Here is a 14,238-nt window from a genome sequence, read left to right on the forward strand (position 1 = left end):
GACTTTTTAAAATCTCTTTGACAATGTTCCAAAATTTTGGGACATAAATTCACACTACCTTAACAAATGAATGTTTTATTTTTATATCTCCAAATATAACTATGGAAAACAATAACCCAAATTGGGGAAAGCTTAATGGAAAAGAGTTGCTGAAGAGAAGAGGGGCATACAAGCCCCTCCAAGTCTAGCTGATTTTTTTCTCTGTAACAGCCAAAAAACCCTCTATTTTTTTTAGCTATAGTTGCCATGAAAACAAAACAAAATCAGTAGAAGGAAATTTGTAAGAAAGAATTGGCAACAAGCAAAACTTAAACAATACTTGCAGCTATTGAAGTCCTCCTTACCATGCATTAAGAGGGACATTCTCCATGCCAAGAAAAGTGTTTTCTTCACATTGTAATTGACTTCAAACTATTTAAAGTTTTAAAGGCTAACATCAGTTAAGGTTTTTTTAATGTAGCATGAGCTGTCAAAGTGAATGAAATATTATTAAAACTCTATATATGGTCCTAAATACAGTCAAAGGGTTGCAAATTACATCTTAAGATGATCATTCTTATTCTTCCCTACTCAATTCATAAAATTTCAAGCAAATTTGAATAAATACCATAGCATTATTTATTCATAGTAGCATCAAAGCTGAACTGCAACTGTGATAACTGTGATAAGAAAGTAAAATGCTAGCTTTATGTTAGTTATATTTAATGTTATTTCTCTGTTTCATTGGAGGTCATCAGCTATCTTAGAAGTCTGTAAAGATTTGTACTTTATATATTTACGGGTAAGCCAAGAATTTTAAGTGCTAATATCCACTCAAAAATTGAGTTTAGCTTATCCACCGATGGGGTGATATACAGTAACCCCATATTGAACATAGCCACGGCAACAGTAGCATTCTTTCCTCCCTCCAACTGTATTGTAAGGTCAAAAAGATCACCAAGAGAAATTTAATATGGCCTCTCAAGCACTCTGATAATACGTTCTGTACATGTCTCACCTCTTTTAATTTTTGTTTCTGTGTGCTGAAACAGGGAGAAGCACAATCTTACATAAGGCCCATTTTTCTTCTTTCAGCTAAGATTCCCTCCTCACAACAAATCACCTACTACCCACTATCTTTTGACCAGCATTTCCCCATCTTTAGAAAACATTCTACTTGCTTTAAAAAACATTTTACTTGCTCTAATTTTTGAACATTTGTGTATATAACTTGCAATTGTTCTATTTTTAATGCTGCTGGCTGAGAACCCAAATGATTTGCAGCAAACATTAGATGGGACTGTCTGGTAGAGAATATGAACCTGAAAATTTATATAGCCCACTCTCCCAATTTCCAGATCCATCTTCCATGCTGGATTATAGTGTCTAAATTTACTGCAAATCATTTGGGTTCTCAGCCAATAACCCAGCACTGTCTGTATACCAAAGTACATGTATCTTCATTGCACAAATCACCTTACACCTTCACAAACATTTCTTCCACATTTATCCACAAATCACCAAGGACATCACTCTTCCTGAACTTACTGTCTCAGCATTCTGTTTATTCTCATGCATGCCTTATTTCCATAATAGTCTACTTTTATACCATTTAGCAGTCAACGTTAACCTCCATGTGTGCAAAAACGTCCAATTTTACCTGTGTCGTCCTTTCTTTAAGTAAAAAATATTCAATATAAACAATATTTTAAAAATCAAAACCTTTTTTTTTACCACATGTGAAGACATCTTGAATACAGAAATTCAGAGAGAGGGGGTGGGGTGGGAAGGAGAGAAGCTAGAGTGCTGCTGAAAAAATTAAAGGTATATTTAAAGATAGGCAAATTAAAGATCTACAAGAAAACTTGTGGGCTGTGCAAATGGAAGAAATTTCATTTTTTCCCCTTTTAAGACAAAGATAAATCATGGCAAAGAAATGAATATATTACCATTGCCATAATATTCCATGAATACTCACAGTAATTTGTCTGTGAATGTGAAATCTGTGAAATACATTACTATAATTCTTTTAATGTAGAAATCCTGAATAAGGAAGTGAATGTGCTATGTCTCGCTTTTATTTATCGATTATTGCAATGTACTGATCTTAGCTATGTAGTACGATATGTATTTGCACAAACGATTTTTTTCAGTTTTTGGAAATCTGCAGGGTTTTTTTTTAATTATGCAAACAGTTCCTCCTCACTGAGTTTTTATTTTTCTCCATATTCTTCTGTAAGGCAACATTGCCCTCTTGTGGCTTTATAAAAGGCATTGGTTTTGCTTTGAAATAACCTGTCCCCCACTATAACTGGTCAGACAATATTTGTTTTAAGGGTTCCGTCTACAGCAACAGAAGCATATAAATGAATCAAGTCACAAGGATCTGCATATATCACAAAGAAAAAAGGGGATCCCTTTCATTTGTTTCTTTTTCACTGTTTGGCACTTATTGTGTTATATTAAACAAAAAGAATGAAAATAAGCACACTTCATTGGCCCTGCTGGAAAACTTGTCATTACAGTCACTCTTTTTATTTTTATTTATTCAATTAATGGGGCACTCCCACTAGGTGCAGTAAATTAGGTAGGAAGTCCTGATAGCATTATAGTCATTGAACCATTTCATCTACATCCTGTAGCTATAATAAAAGCAGTACAGCATTAAATATTGATTTTGAATGTTCAACACCTCCCCCACCGACCCCGATTTCTTTTTGTTAAGGATGAGAACATCTTTGATTTGCATATTACAAGTCCTGGAGAAGCAGTTTGGAAAGTAATATTAACACATTAAATCTTGCTTATGAGACCACCAGCTTTTGTTAAGTGGCAATTGAAATCTGCATCAAATAACAGATTTCTGTTATTTGATGCATAAACTAATTCAAAGTCAATGCTCTAAAATGCATACACCTTTCAATAAGTAAATATATATAAAGAGACTTTTTTAAAAAAATGGACAGTATTTTTTATCCTCTTATGATAAACAAGCTTTATTCTGAGAACTATTTAGTAAGGCAGACAGTAAAGTCTAAATCTACTCAGTTTTATGGTAAATCAAAATTAAAACTACGGAGTCTTTGATTGAAAGCAATACCATTCTTTCCATTCAAGGCCTGTGAAGTATAGAACAGATGCTAAAACTCTTGTTTGCTTTTATTTTCATCTAAAATGATAAATAATGAGTTGTAGTCACTTTCATGAAAACTGGTTTTATCTCCCCCCCCCCCCCCATGACAATAGAAGTATGAAATTATTAGATTATTTTTTTAAAATGGTAAATGTACATTTTAGTCAATTTACAGAAGAAAACTGCAAAATCATGAATTTATTCAATCAATTTTTGTTATGATCAGACCAGCATTACCATGAATTTACTTATTCACTTGGATGTGTCTGCTTACCTACCAGGAAAATTAGAGCTATTAGGTTATACTGAAAAGTAAGTTAAAAGATAACAATCCTGTAAGTATTGCAATTACAAACCACTTCTGTACTGTGGGAAACAAAGCAATTTAGATGTACTGAAACAGATTGAAAGTAAAATAAACTTAAAATATATTGTGATAAGGAAGCCTAATTATTCAATTTAATCTGTACGATAACTGCTGCTGAATCTAATGTAGAAAATATGCAAAACAACAACAACAAAAACCAACCAGCCGTATAAACCTAATTGGGAGAAAAGAAATGTACAAGTAATTTGAAAGCAAGCAATGCTATAAACACTTGCCTGGATAGAATCTGATGATTTATCAGTGAAATCCTTTAACATGGATCATGAAATTTACTTTCAGCAAAAAGTGACATTTAGCTTCAAAATATTTTAATTATTAAAAAAAGCACTTTCTACCAGTTTTTAAGAAGTTGCTAAAAAAAATCAATCTGAGGCACATTATTTATTGATACCATTCCCCCCCCCCCCCCCTCTCTCTATCTCTCTGGTAATTTATGCCTTTTGATTTAACTTATATCTCACTGCAATAAAGACATCATGCCGGCCACATGAATGTGGAAATGTCTTCAGACAGCGCTGGCTCATGGCCTTGAAACAGAGATGGCTACTGTCCCCTAAAGTCAGCAACAACTAGCAGAGAGAATCTACAGGGACTACTTTCCTTTCTATAGTATAAGATTGCAAGAAGCTACATGCTGTACACAAATCTGTGTATTTCAAAACTTCAATATATATTCAGGAATAGTTCAAAGAATGTTAATATTCAAGCTATTACTTGAAGCCTGTCTCCACATATAAAATAACAAAACAAAGGCTTTATAGAAGGTATAAATAAAGGGGTTGAATAAAGCCATTATGTGAATCATAGCTGTTAAATAATAAACTAGAGTTTGGTTAAGGAGTGAACCACCATGCCAATGGCCCTTAAGATTCCTAGTCCCAGCAGTTGGCAACTATTGTCAGTAATAAACTATTTTGATTTTGCTACAGTAATAAACACAACACCTTTGCTCTTCAATTTTCCCAGTAACATAATTTCCAATCATTCAATATCATTTAGAATTCTGAATGACCATTTCTCAATGTGGACAGGTGATTTTGCAAAGAGATACAATGTAATTGAAACAGGAAGTATGCCAGACATTTTTACTGGAATGATGACCAGAGATTTAACTTTGATTGATTCTGAATTTTATTATTTTATTTTAAAATACAAATCCAAAAATGTGAAGTAAACTTATACACAAACAAAAAATGTTTCAGTAACTAAAAAAAAAATACATAATATTTATAACTCTTCTATTGTCTATCTGAACAAGTTTACAACAGGAAACACAATATATCATTCTTCAAGAAACAATCTGTATAAATTTCTGGGAAAACCTTTGCACTCTGAAAATTGAGAAAGTATGAAAAACCAATACTAGAAGATAATTGTTTTTCAAAATATCTTAAACTTTTATTTCAGCTAATAAAATACACTGGATGTGTCAATGCTTTCCACCACTGAATATTCAGAATTACTGCAGTAGTTTCACTATATAAGCCTGCCATTTGTCAGTTTCTGTTGCTGGCATACTTTTCTAGTAATATATGTTATTTGTTAGTGTTAATTTTCTGAAAACCACTCTACATTGTAACCCCTGACCTTTTTCCCCAGTGGAATTTAATTTGATAATTGTAGGTGGGGGGAGGACATTATTTTGTATTTAAAGAAAAAAGCCCATGTATTTCAGACTGCTCAAAATTTTTATAATACTATGAAATGGACATGAGTAAAAAGACTTTTTGAATTATGTAGATGAAATGGTTGATTTCTATTAATTCCAAATGTGAGAACATATATATAGCAGTCATCTACTGAATCTGCTTTATGTATCTACAATAATAAACTGTATAGGAAACCTCTCCATAAGGAATGCTTTTAATTGGCCCCAGAGATTAGGTGTCCTCAACAATTATAAGCTTTAAAGCATATTTTGAAGTTTCTTTCATTCACATAAAGCTAATAGAAAGATGCTCTAAAAAATGACCCCTTTAAATATTAAAAAATGCAGATGGAACATAGTCAAGCAACGTGAGTCCCCAAGCTTGCAAAGAGGAAAACTAATATCAAGCGTAAAAATGAAATGCATCTTCCCTTATCTGTGATACATAAGGTACAGAATCAGTTAAAGTGCATTGCTGAACAAATCCTTGAAATCTATTGCTACGCAAAAAAGCAATACAAGATTGTTTTCATATGTTCTATTCTATAAAGGCGTAAATATAGTAGCTGAAATTACAATCTTTTATAAATGAAAGATGTTTTCTGTACCATTAAATTTAAAAATAAGTTACATACTTTTTCATAAATGCTGGAAAGTTAAGAAATCAATCATTGGCTGGTGCTAAAGAAAATATTTTTTAGAAATGCTATAGTTAGTATGTTCTTTAAGGCTCAGAGAGAGAGAGAGAGAAGCAATCATTTTTCTTGACATTTTTTGGCAAGAGATATAAAAGAAAATTATCTGTCATTTCTAAATTTGAATGCATATATTACACTAAAGCCAGCTCATTCAATGTCCACTGCTATTGCACTTCCTTTGAACACACTTACTTCAACACAGTAACAATGATTTGCAATATAACCATGGTAAAATAAAATGTCCAATTCAGTGACATGAAAAATGTCTGCTTGTTTAAAAACTTGCTTAAGAGAATGCAGACCATCCTTATTGTTATCTGAATACACTTTTATTCACTTATATAAAAATGTTATTAATTCTCATCAATACAAATTTTGTAAGGGAACAAAAAGATTTATCATGCAAACTCTTAATTAATAATATATACCGGTGTAGAACCCATTTCTACTCAAGTTAAAACAATATTTCCTTGGGGGGGGGGGGGGGAAGAAAAGATAACAAAATAGGATTTCAAATAGGAAACTACTGCTGAATCCAAGTCCTTGTAGCAAAGTTAAGACAAGTTATGTTTCGATTCATCACAGCTCTAAAGCCTTGTTGAAATATTACTGTACTTAAGTAAATGCTACATTTCAAGGATTAAGAAAATATGAAGTAGGCATTATTATTTTTACTTAAAAGCAAAGGTTATTTTTCTCTGTAGTATGTCAAGTAGGCTTTTAGAGATTCAGGGAGTGGTAGATTTATAATCTTTTCCCGCAATAAATTTCGTGGAGGTTCCTCTGTTTTCAAGACTTCAGTTTGATCTTTTTCATCATCTTCTTTGTGGTCTTCCTCCATCTTTTCATCTTCATCACTGTCTAGAGGTTGAGGAATGAGTTGATTGCCAACAAACACATAGGTATTAATCCTACGTCTACGACACCTTCTGCGTTTACGTTTTGGTGGAGGTTTCTGTGTAATACCTTTGGTTTGCATTTCATCATTCACATAGTTTCTAAGGGTGCGTCTAATGTAGATCCGAGCCAAATCCTGTAGATTCCTAACAGCACATGGAGCTATAAACAGAGAAAATTAAATTAAACAAGTCATGGTACTTAAATTTACTCATAAAATATTTTGAAGTGAATTATTAAAAATATTGAATTAAATTTAAAATATGTAAAGGCAGCAATCACTTTTCTGTCATGATTTCTTGGTAACTTTGACAAAAGACCTTGGAAGGCAGTGCTTTTTGTAATTTCTTCCAATGGCTTCTTTTGCTCCTTGTATATTATTAAATCGGACACCATCATGAACATTTTGAAATAGGAATTTCCCTATATTTCAAATATTTTTAAGTATGAGGAGTATTGATGCTGTCTTGCAAGAAAAAAACAAGCTCAGAGAGCACCTAGGATCCCTTATTTCAACACTGAGCTACAAATATTCTCCTTTAATGGTATTTTAAAATATTTTTAAAACTTGTATCCAATATAAAGAAGTTTATAATAACATGGTTCATCAAACAAAAAATCAGAGATGGTAGAACAAAGAACATATAGAAAACCACAACAAAACACATGTAACTTAAAAAATTTACACTTATTTATTTTCAATAATCACTTTTGCCTCATTTACATGCTATAAATTAATTCTATCTTTGCAGAAAAAGGCATGCTATTGATTCCATCAGCCGAAAAACTTCAGCTGGTGGAGGACCGGAGAAGAACTTTTTCTGCGATGGTTCCCAGCCTCTGGAACATCATGCCCCTTGAGGTCAGATCCACCCCCACTCTCTTGGCCTTCCATAAGAGTCTGATAACCTTGCTCTTGCAATTGGCTTTGAACACACTTACTTCAACACAGTAACAATGATTTGCCATATAACCATGGTAAAATAAAATGTCCAATTCAGTGACATGAAAAATGTCTGCTTGTTTAAAAACTTGTTTAAGAGAATGCAGACCATCCTTATTCTTATCTGAATACACTTTTATTCACTTATATAAAAATCAATACATCAATACAAATTTGTAAGGGAATAAAAAGATTTATCATGCAAACTCTTAATTAATGATATGTACTGGTGTAGAACCCATTTCTACTCAAGTTAAAACAATATTTCCCTGGGGGGAAAAGAAAAGGTAAGAGTCTGAAAACCTTGCTCTTGCAATTGGCTTGGGGCATCGTTGGCTTGGGGCCCCTTGCTAGAGATTATTACTAAACTAAAAAAATCCCACCTCCACCCTGTTCATATATTTGTTCCTGCTTTACCCAGTTTTTGATAACTTTTAATAGTTGTTTTTAATGTTTTAATATTTTATGTCAATTTTTTTATGATGTTGTAAACTGCCAAGTCGCTTGACAGTGAGATGGGCAGCATGTGCATTTAATACACAGACAGCTTGGTTATCCAACTCAGAAAGAAATAGATTGATTTCAGGCAATAAACCAGAAGACTGTAAATTCTATTCATGCCTCAGGCATGAAAGTCGGCTGGATAACTTTGGGCCGGTCATTCTCTCTCAGCCCAACTTACCATTGTTGTTATGGGTAACATAGGAAAAGAAAAGGTATTAGGCTTGTTTACCACATTGAGTTATTTATAAAAATAATAAAAGCAAAATATAAATAAAATAAAGTTTATTCTGAAATTTTATTATTTTTACAAATAGAAATAGGCAGGAATATAGTACAGTAAGCTATACCACAATATGGTATTCTAGTCAACCAAAGTTGTTCAGCTTCAGGGAGAAAATATTGCAGACAATTGTTAAGATGAAAGGGCTTAGTCCAATGGATTGTTTGCACAAATAGAAGACACATTCATAAGATTTATTACCAATTTCCTTCTAACGGGGAATTATTGGTAATATATATTATGCTCTTGTTCATGATTTCAGAAAGGTTTTGTAGTTAGGAATACTTATAACTTAGAGTATGGCCCAATATATACAGGTGAAACTCGAAAAATTAGAATATCATGCAAAAGTTCATTTAGTTCAGTAATGCAACTTAAAAGGTGAAACTAATATATGAGATAGACTCATTACATGCAAAGCAAGATAGTTCAAGCCGTGATTTGTCATAATTGTGATGATTATGGCATACAGCTCATGAAAACCCCAAATCCACAATCTCAGAAAATTAGAATATTATGAAAAGGTGCAATATTCTAGGTTCAAAGTGTCTCTCTCTAATCAGCTAATTAAGCCATAACACCTGCAAAGAGTTCCTGACCCTTTAAATTGTCTCTCATTCTGGTTCAGTAGGAATCACAATCATGGGAAAGATTGCTAACCTGACAGTTGTGCAGAAAACCATCATTGATATCCTCCATAAGGAGGGAAAGCCTCAGAAGGTAATTGCAAAAGAAGTTGGATGTTCCCAAAGTGCTGTATCAAAGCACATTAATAGAAAGTTATGTGGAAGGGAAAAGTGTGGAAGAAAAAGGTGCACAAGCAGCAGGGATGACTGCAGCCTGGAGAGGATTGTCAGGAAAAGGCCATTCAAAAGTGTTGGGGACTTTGACAAGGAGTAGATTGAGGCTGGAGTCAGTGCATCAAGAGCCACCACACACAGACGGATCCTGGACATGGGCTTCAAATGTCGTATTCCTCTTGTCAAGCCGCTCCTGAACAACAAACAACTTCAGAAGCGTCTTACCTGGGCTAAAGAAAAACAGACCTGGTCTGTTGCTCAGTGGTCCAAAGTCCTCTTTTCTGATGAGAGCAACTTTTGCATCTCATTTGGAAACCATGGACCCAGAGTATAGAGGAAGAATGGAGAGGCACACACTGCAACATGCTTGAACTCCAGTGTGAACTTTCCACAGTCTGTGTTGATTTGGGGAGCCATGTCATCTGCTGGTGTTGGTCCACTGTGCTTCATTAAGTCCAGGGTCAACACAGCCATCTACCAGGAGATTTTGGAGCGCTTCATGCTTCCTTCCGCAGACATGCTTTATGGGGATGCTTACTTAATTTTCCAGCAGGACTTGGCACCTGCCCACACTGCCAAAAGCACTAAAACCTGGTTCAATGACCGTGGGATTACTGTGCTTGATTGGCCAGCAAACTCGCCTGACCTGAACCCCATAGGGAATCTATGGGGCATTGCCAAGAGAAAGATGAGAGACATGAGACCGAACAATGCAGAAGAGCTGAAGGCCGCTATTGAAGCATCCTGGTCTTCCATAATACCTCAGCAGTGCCACAGGCTGATAGCTTCCATGCCACACCGCATTGAGATAGTAATTGCTGCAAAAGGGGCCCAAACCCAGTACTGAGTACACATGCATGCTTATACTTTTCAGAGGTCCGATATTGTTCTGTGTACAATCCTTGTTTTATTGATTGCATTTAATTTTCTAATTTCCTGAGATTGTGGATTTGGGGTTTTCATGAGCTGTAAGCCATAATCATCACAATTATGACAAATCACAGCTTGAACTATCTTACTTTGCATGTAATGAGTCTATCTCATATATTAGTTTCACCTTTTAAGTTGCATTACTGAAATAAACTTTTGCATGATATTCTAATTTTTTGAGTTTCACCTGAAGAAGAATTATTGAGATTAAGTAAATGTTGATATGATTTTTTTCATTTATTCTTTTTCAAAAACTTTTACAAGAAACACACAACAAATACTACTTACGCAGCCCCACACTATCATTTTTGCTGGTGTCACTTTTGCTTGGCTGTACAAGTGGAGCAAATGATACAGCAAGGATATTTTTGCTTTCCCAAGTATTCTGTCCAGTTCTCAGGATCTGGGTTAGCTATATAGAATCATTAAAAATTAATGATACAAATTTAAGTTAGTAGACCACATTGTATTTTGTATTTGTTTCTCGTATAATGATCTTGCTCTGATAGACTGGAAAGAAGTATAGTTTATAATTTATGCAAAGTGAACTTGGGTAATCTTAAGACTCCTGGGATCCATTTTGATAAAGGGTTGTGGGGTTCTAATAAACATTTTACTTCTTAAAAGCTCTTCCTATAAACCCAAAATTTGGCCAATAATCCGTGGTTTTCGGAGTTTTAGAAAGTGAATTGGATGTGGGCTTTGCAACTATTTTACTCCATCCCACTTACCCCAAATACCCATTCGAATAAAAAAGGATTTTATTTTATTTTTGCTCCAATTGTTTGGTAATATGAAAGTATTAATGTCTTTATTTCTTTCTGCTTCTTTTCCCCTCCAAAGAAAAGAAAGACATCTGCAAAAAAGTTGGCTGTAACAAGCCAATTCAAACTTTATTTATGAAGCTGAATAACCATACCTATTATTGGATAATAATTCATACCCCTCATAATTGGGTAGAGAAACATGCTAAAGTACCAATGATTATCTTTCCCATAATAAATGTCCTAACCCCAGGAAATATTATACTTGTTAACCCTTTAGCCAAATTTCATCTATGATTATAGTCACAAGGATCATATTCTGCAATTATAGACATGAGCTTAGTAAAATTATCCACCATTTAAAAAGGGATATATTATTTGATACTTTCCAAATAATTTGAACTTCTAATTTCAATCAGTCCTAGCTATCATTTATAATGCCAAGGAAATTGAGGAAATTGTAATCTAAAGTAAACAAAGGGTAATGTTTGCTTCTATCTACCTTAGAATATAGAGGAAATCATAAATGAGTTGGTAACAGCCATGCTGCTATGTGTAATTATGGCTTTCATAATCATCACAACTTTGTGATGAACTGTCAGTAGCCACAGATGGAATTAAGAACACGTTAGTATAATTTTGGTCGGTATTTGCCTTCAATTACACTTAAAAAATTAATCTGTTGACATTTATTAGTGGAAAAGTATGGTTTACTATTGAGCTATAAATATTTAAAACTTAATTTGTAACTGAAGCAGCTGCAGTTTCATCTTTTTTTCTTACAGTATTAGCTCATGAAAAAGTATAAAGCTAGGTGAGTACAATCTTTCCTCTCTTCTTCACCCTAGTACACACATTGGGGAAAGAACCTACTGGATATAAGCAAAGTGGCAGCAATGTTTCCAGCTACTTCATCAAAACATTTTTTTACAGCACTGGACAATGCAGACACATAAAGCTGTGTTATTCAGTTTGTGACACTTCCTCCCCAGTAACTGTCTCTAACTGCCTACTAAGTTTTGGGGATTCATCTCATAAGCTTGGTACAAATAAAAGGTTTAAAATATCTCAATTTAAATGAAGTATTCAAAATTACAAATTAGTAACATTTATTTTTAAACTTCAGTATTTCAGCATGTTAACAGGCAGAAGTAAGAGTCTGTTCTCGCCCGCCAGTGGCCAGCAGAGCTGGCTGAAAACTTGGACAGTGAGGAGGTTGGTGAAAAACATGGGCCACTCCTGAGTCTGGGGAAGGCTCTGATGAGTGCTCTGCATCAGCGGCAGAGATGGGACTAGGGCCATCCGACAGTTATCAGTTACCTTCGGAGTCGGAGATAAGTGGGGCTGAAGAACAGCTGGAGCCTGTTCCCGAAGTGCGCATGCACAAAGCTGTCAGGAGAAGGGAACAATTAAGGAACAGAGGTCGACTTGGGAGTAAAGGCACAAGGGGATGCTGAATAGCCCCTCCCATAGGGAATAAATAGGAGCCTGTTTGCCGGAGACAATTAGTTTGTATTATTAGTGGGAAGATTTGCTTATCTGAGAGACTCCTTGTCAAGTATTTCCTTGTACAGCGTTGTGTCTGGGAGCTATCGGCCTAGCAACTATCCAAGGACTGATAAGGTCTGTGGTTGCAATTTACCCTTGAAAGACTGTTTGCCGGGACTTTGCTGGATGTGAATGCTAGGAATTCACATTAGCCAAATAAAAAGGTTTTTTTTTGGGGGGGGGGAGACAAGGAGTCTGTTTCGTGATTTGGTGAAGCCTAGATCAGAACAGAGACATTTAAGAAAAGGAATGGGTGATTTCAGCGTCTAAGAGAGTAGATCATTTAAATCCTGTTCTCTCAAATTTTTTATTTGGGGGAAGGGTTCATGGATCACACAATATTGTATAATGGACTAACTCTGTCAAAATTACATTTCCAAATTCACTAGAAAGCAACTACAGGTGGCTAGTAGAACTGTCCTGAAAGATCGAACTGTTCAATTAGAACATTTCTTGAAGACAAAAGGGAAGACAATGGGTTTTATGGTTAGTCCTCATTCTTCCATTTTACATTCTGTTTACAGTACTGAGGCAGCTGACTTAATAGAAAGATTAAGAATGTTATTTAAATGTGACAAAGGAAATATAAATATTCAAAGAAAAAAGGTTTAAATCACCTGATCTTCTATAGGCATAACCAGAATGCCTCCAATTTTCAATAAAATTTTCATGTAGTTTTCATGGTCTTTTTGCACACCTGCTCCACAATAAATTCGGTCATATTGATGACTGTCTGAGGCAATCTGCAAACAATTTCCAACTACAAATGCAGGCTCACAAAATTCAAATCTGTGGATAAGCAAACATTTCATTTTTTTTAAAAAAAAAGTAAAATTAGAATATAAACATTGCTTAAACTGAAATATCTCTGCAATTAAATACACAACCAACATTTTTATGTTCTATATCTTTATTTTATTAAAATGTAAAGTTGAACATGCTTTAGTATTATTTCAATAATTGTTATTTATTACTAAATATTTTCTAATTTAAAATAAAAAAATATAAAATATGGATTTTTTTAAAAATAAGAAAATAAAGTATATTAGAAAAATATGTTGGCATGCCTACAAAGAAAACCAGGGTGAAAAATATAAACCTAAATGAACATCTGCAAGGAGAATATTCTGAATAAAAGGTATCATGACTCAGAAGGCACATCGCAAATGACTTCAGAAAGACAATCTAGATTTATGGAAACCACAGTAGGATCCCACTAGGCAATCTTAGCAACCTTGCAAGTTTATAACAGGTAAAATAATCTGCTAGATAACTCAGTGTGAAATTACTGAATGCTTAATATGCCAATTACAAAGTGTTTATCCCAGTAGCTAATCTGCAAGCAATGCAGTTAGTTTTATTATATAAATAACATGGTTACGGTCAGATTCTACTTCAAAAACCTTACCTTCCAGGCTAGAACACAAATGTAGAGCATATTTTAACCATCGTAATAGTTATCTTTGTCCAGGAAAAACTTTAGTAAGCCAACAAAAGCTAGACAATTACAAACATTTTGTCCAAGTCTCAAATATTAAAATCATCTCGTATTCTAGAACAGGCAGTGCACTGAATATCACACTAACTCTTATGTGAAAAGAAATGTGCAGGATATCATCAATCTAAATTATATTATAGTAGGTGCTTTACAAAATTGATACCACAAGCTAAAGATGAAAGTGATATCAATACTATTTCAAAAATTTCTTTCAACATTCTTATTTCA

General features: G+C 34.1%; 1 protein-coding gene across 7 annotated transcripts in view; it reads right to left on the reverse strand.

The window, feature by feature from the left end:
• Window positions 1–4,613: 4,613 nt before the first annotated feature.
• PCMTD1 (protein-L-isoaspartate (D-aspartate) O-methyltransferase domain containing 1) overlaps window positions 4,614–14,238 on the reverse strand; it is a 39,827-nt gene continuing 30,202 nt past the window's right edge. For all 7 annotated transcript variants that reach the window (XM_081953430.1, XM_081953434.1, XM_081953433.1 and 4 more), the window contains 3 exons: window positions 13,130–13,301; window positions 10,489–10,612; window positions 4,614–6,905 (listed from right to left, as the gene is read on the reverse strand). In XM_081953430.1, the coding sequence (XP_081809556.1) occupies window positions 6,535–6,905; window positions 10,489–10,612; window positions 13,130–13,301 (667 nt within the window). In that variant the 3' untranslated portion in view covers window positions 4,614–6,534. The remainder of the gene's footprint in view (window positions 6,906–10,488; window positions 10,613–13,129; window positions 13,302–14,238) is intronic.

Source organism: Natrix helvetica (genome assembly GCF_964273705.1).
Source record: "Natrix helvetica genome assembly, chromosome: 4".
Taxonomy (NCBI): domain Eukaryota; kingdom Metazoa; phylum Chordata; class Lepidosauria; order Squamata; family Natricidae; genus Natrix; species Natrix helvetica.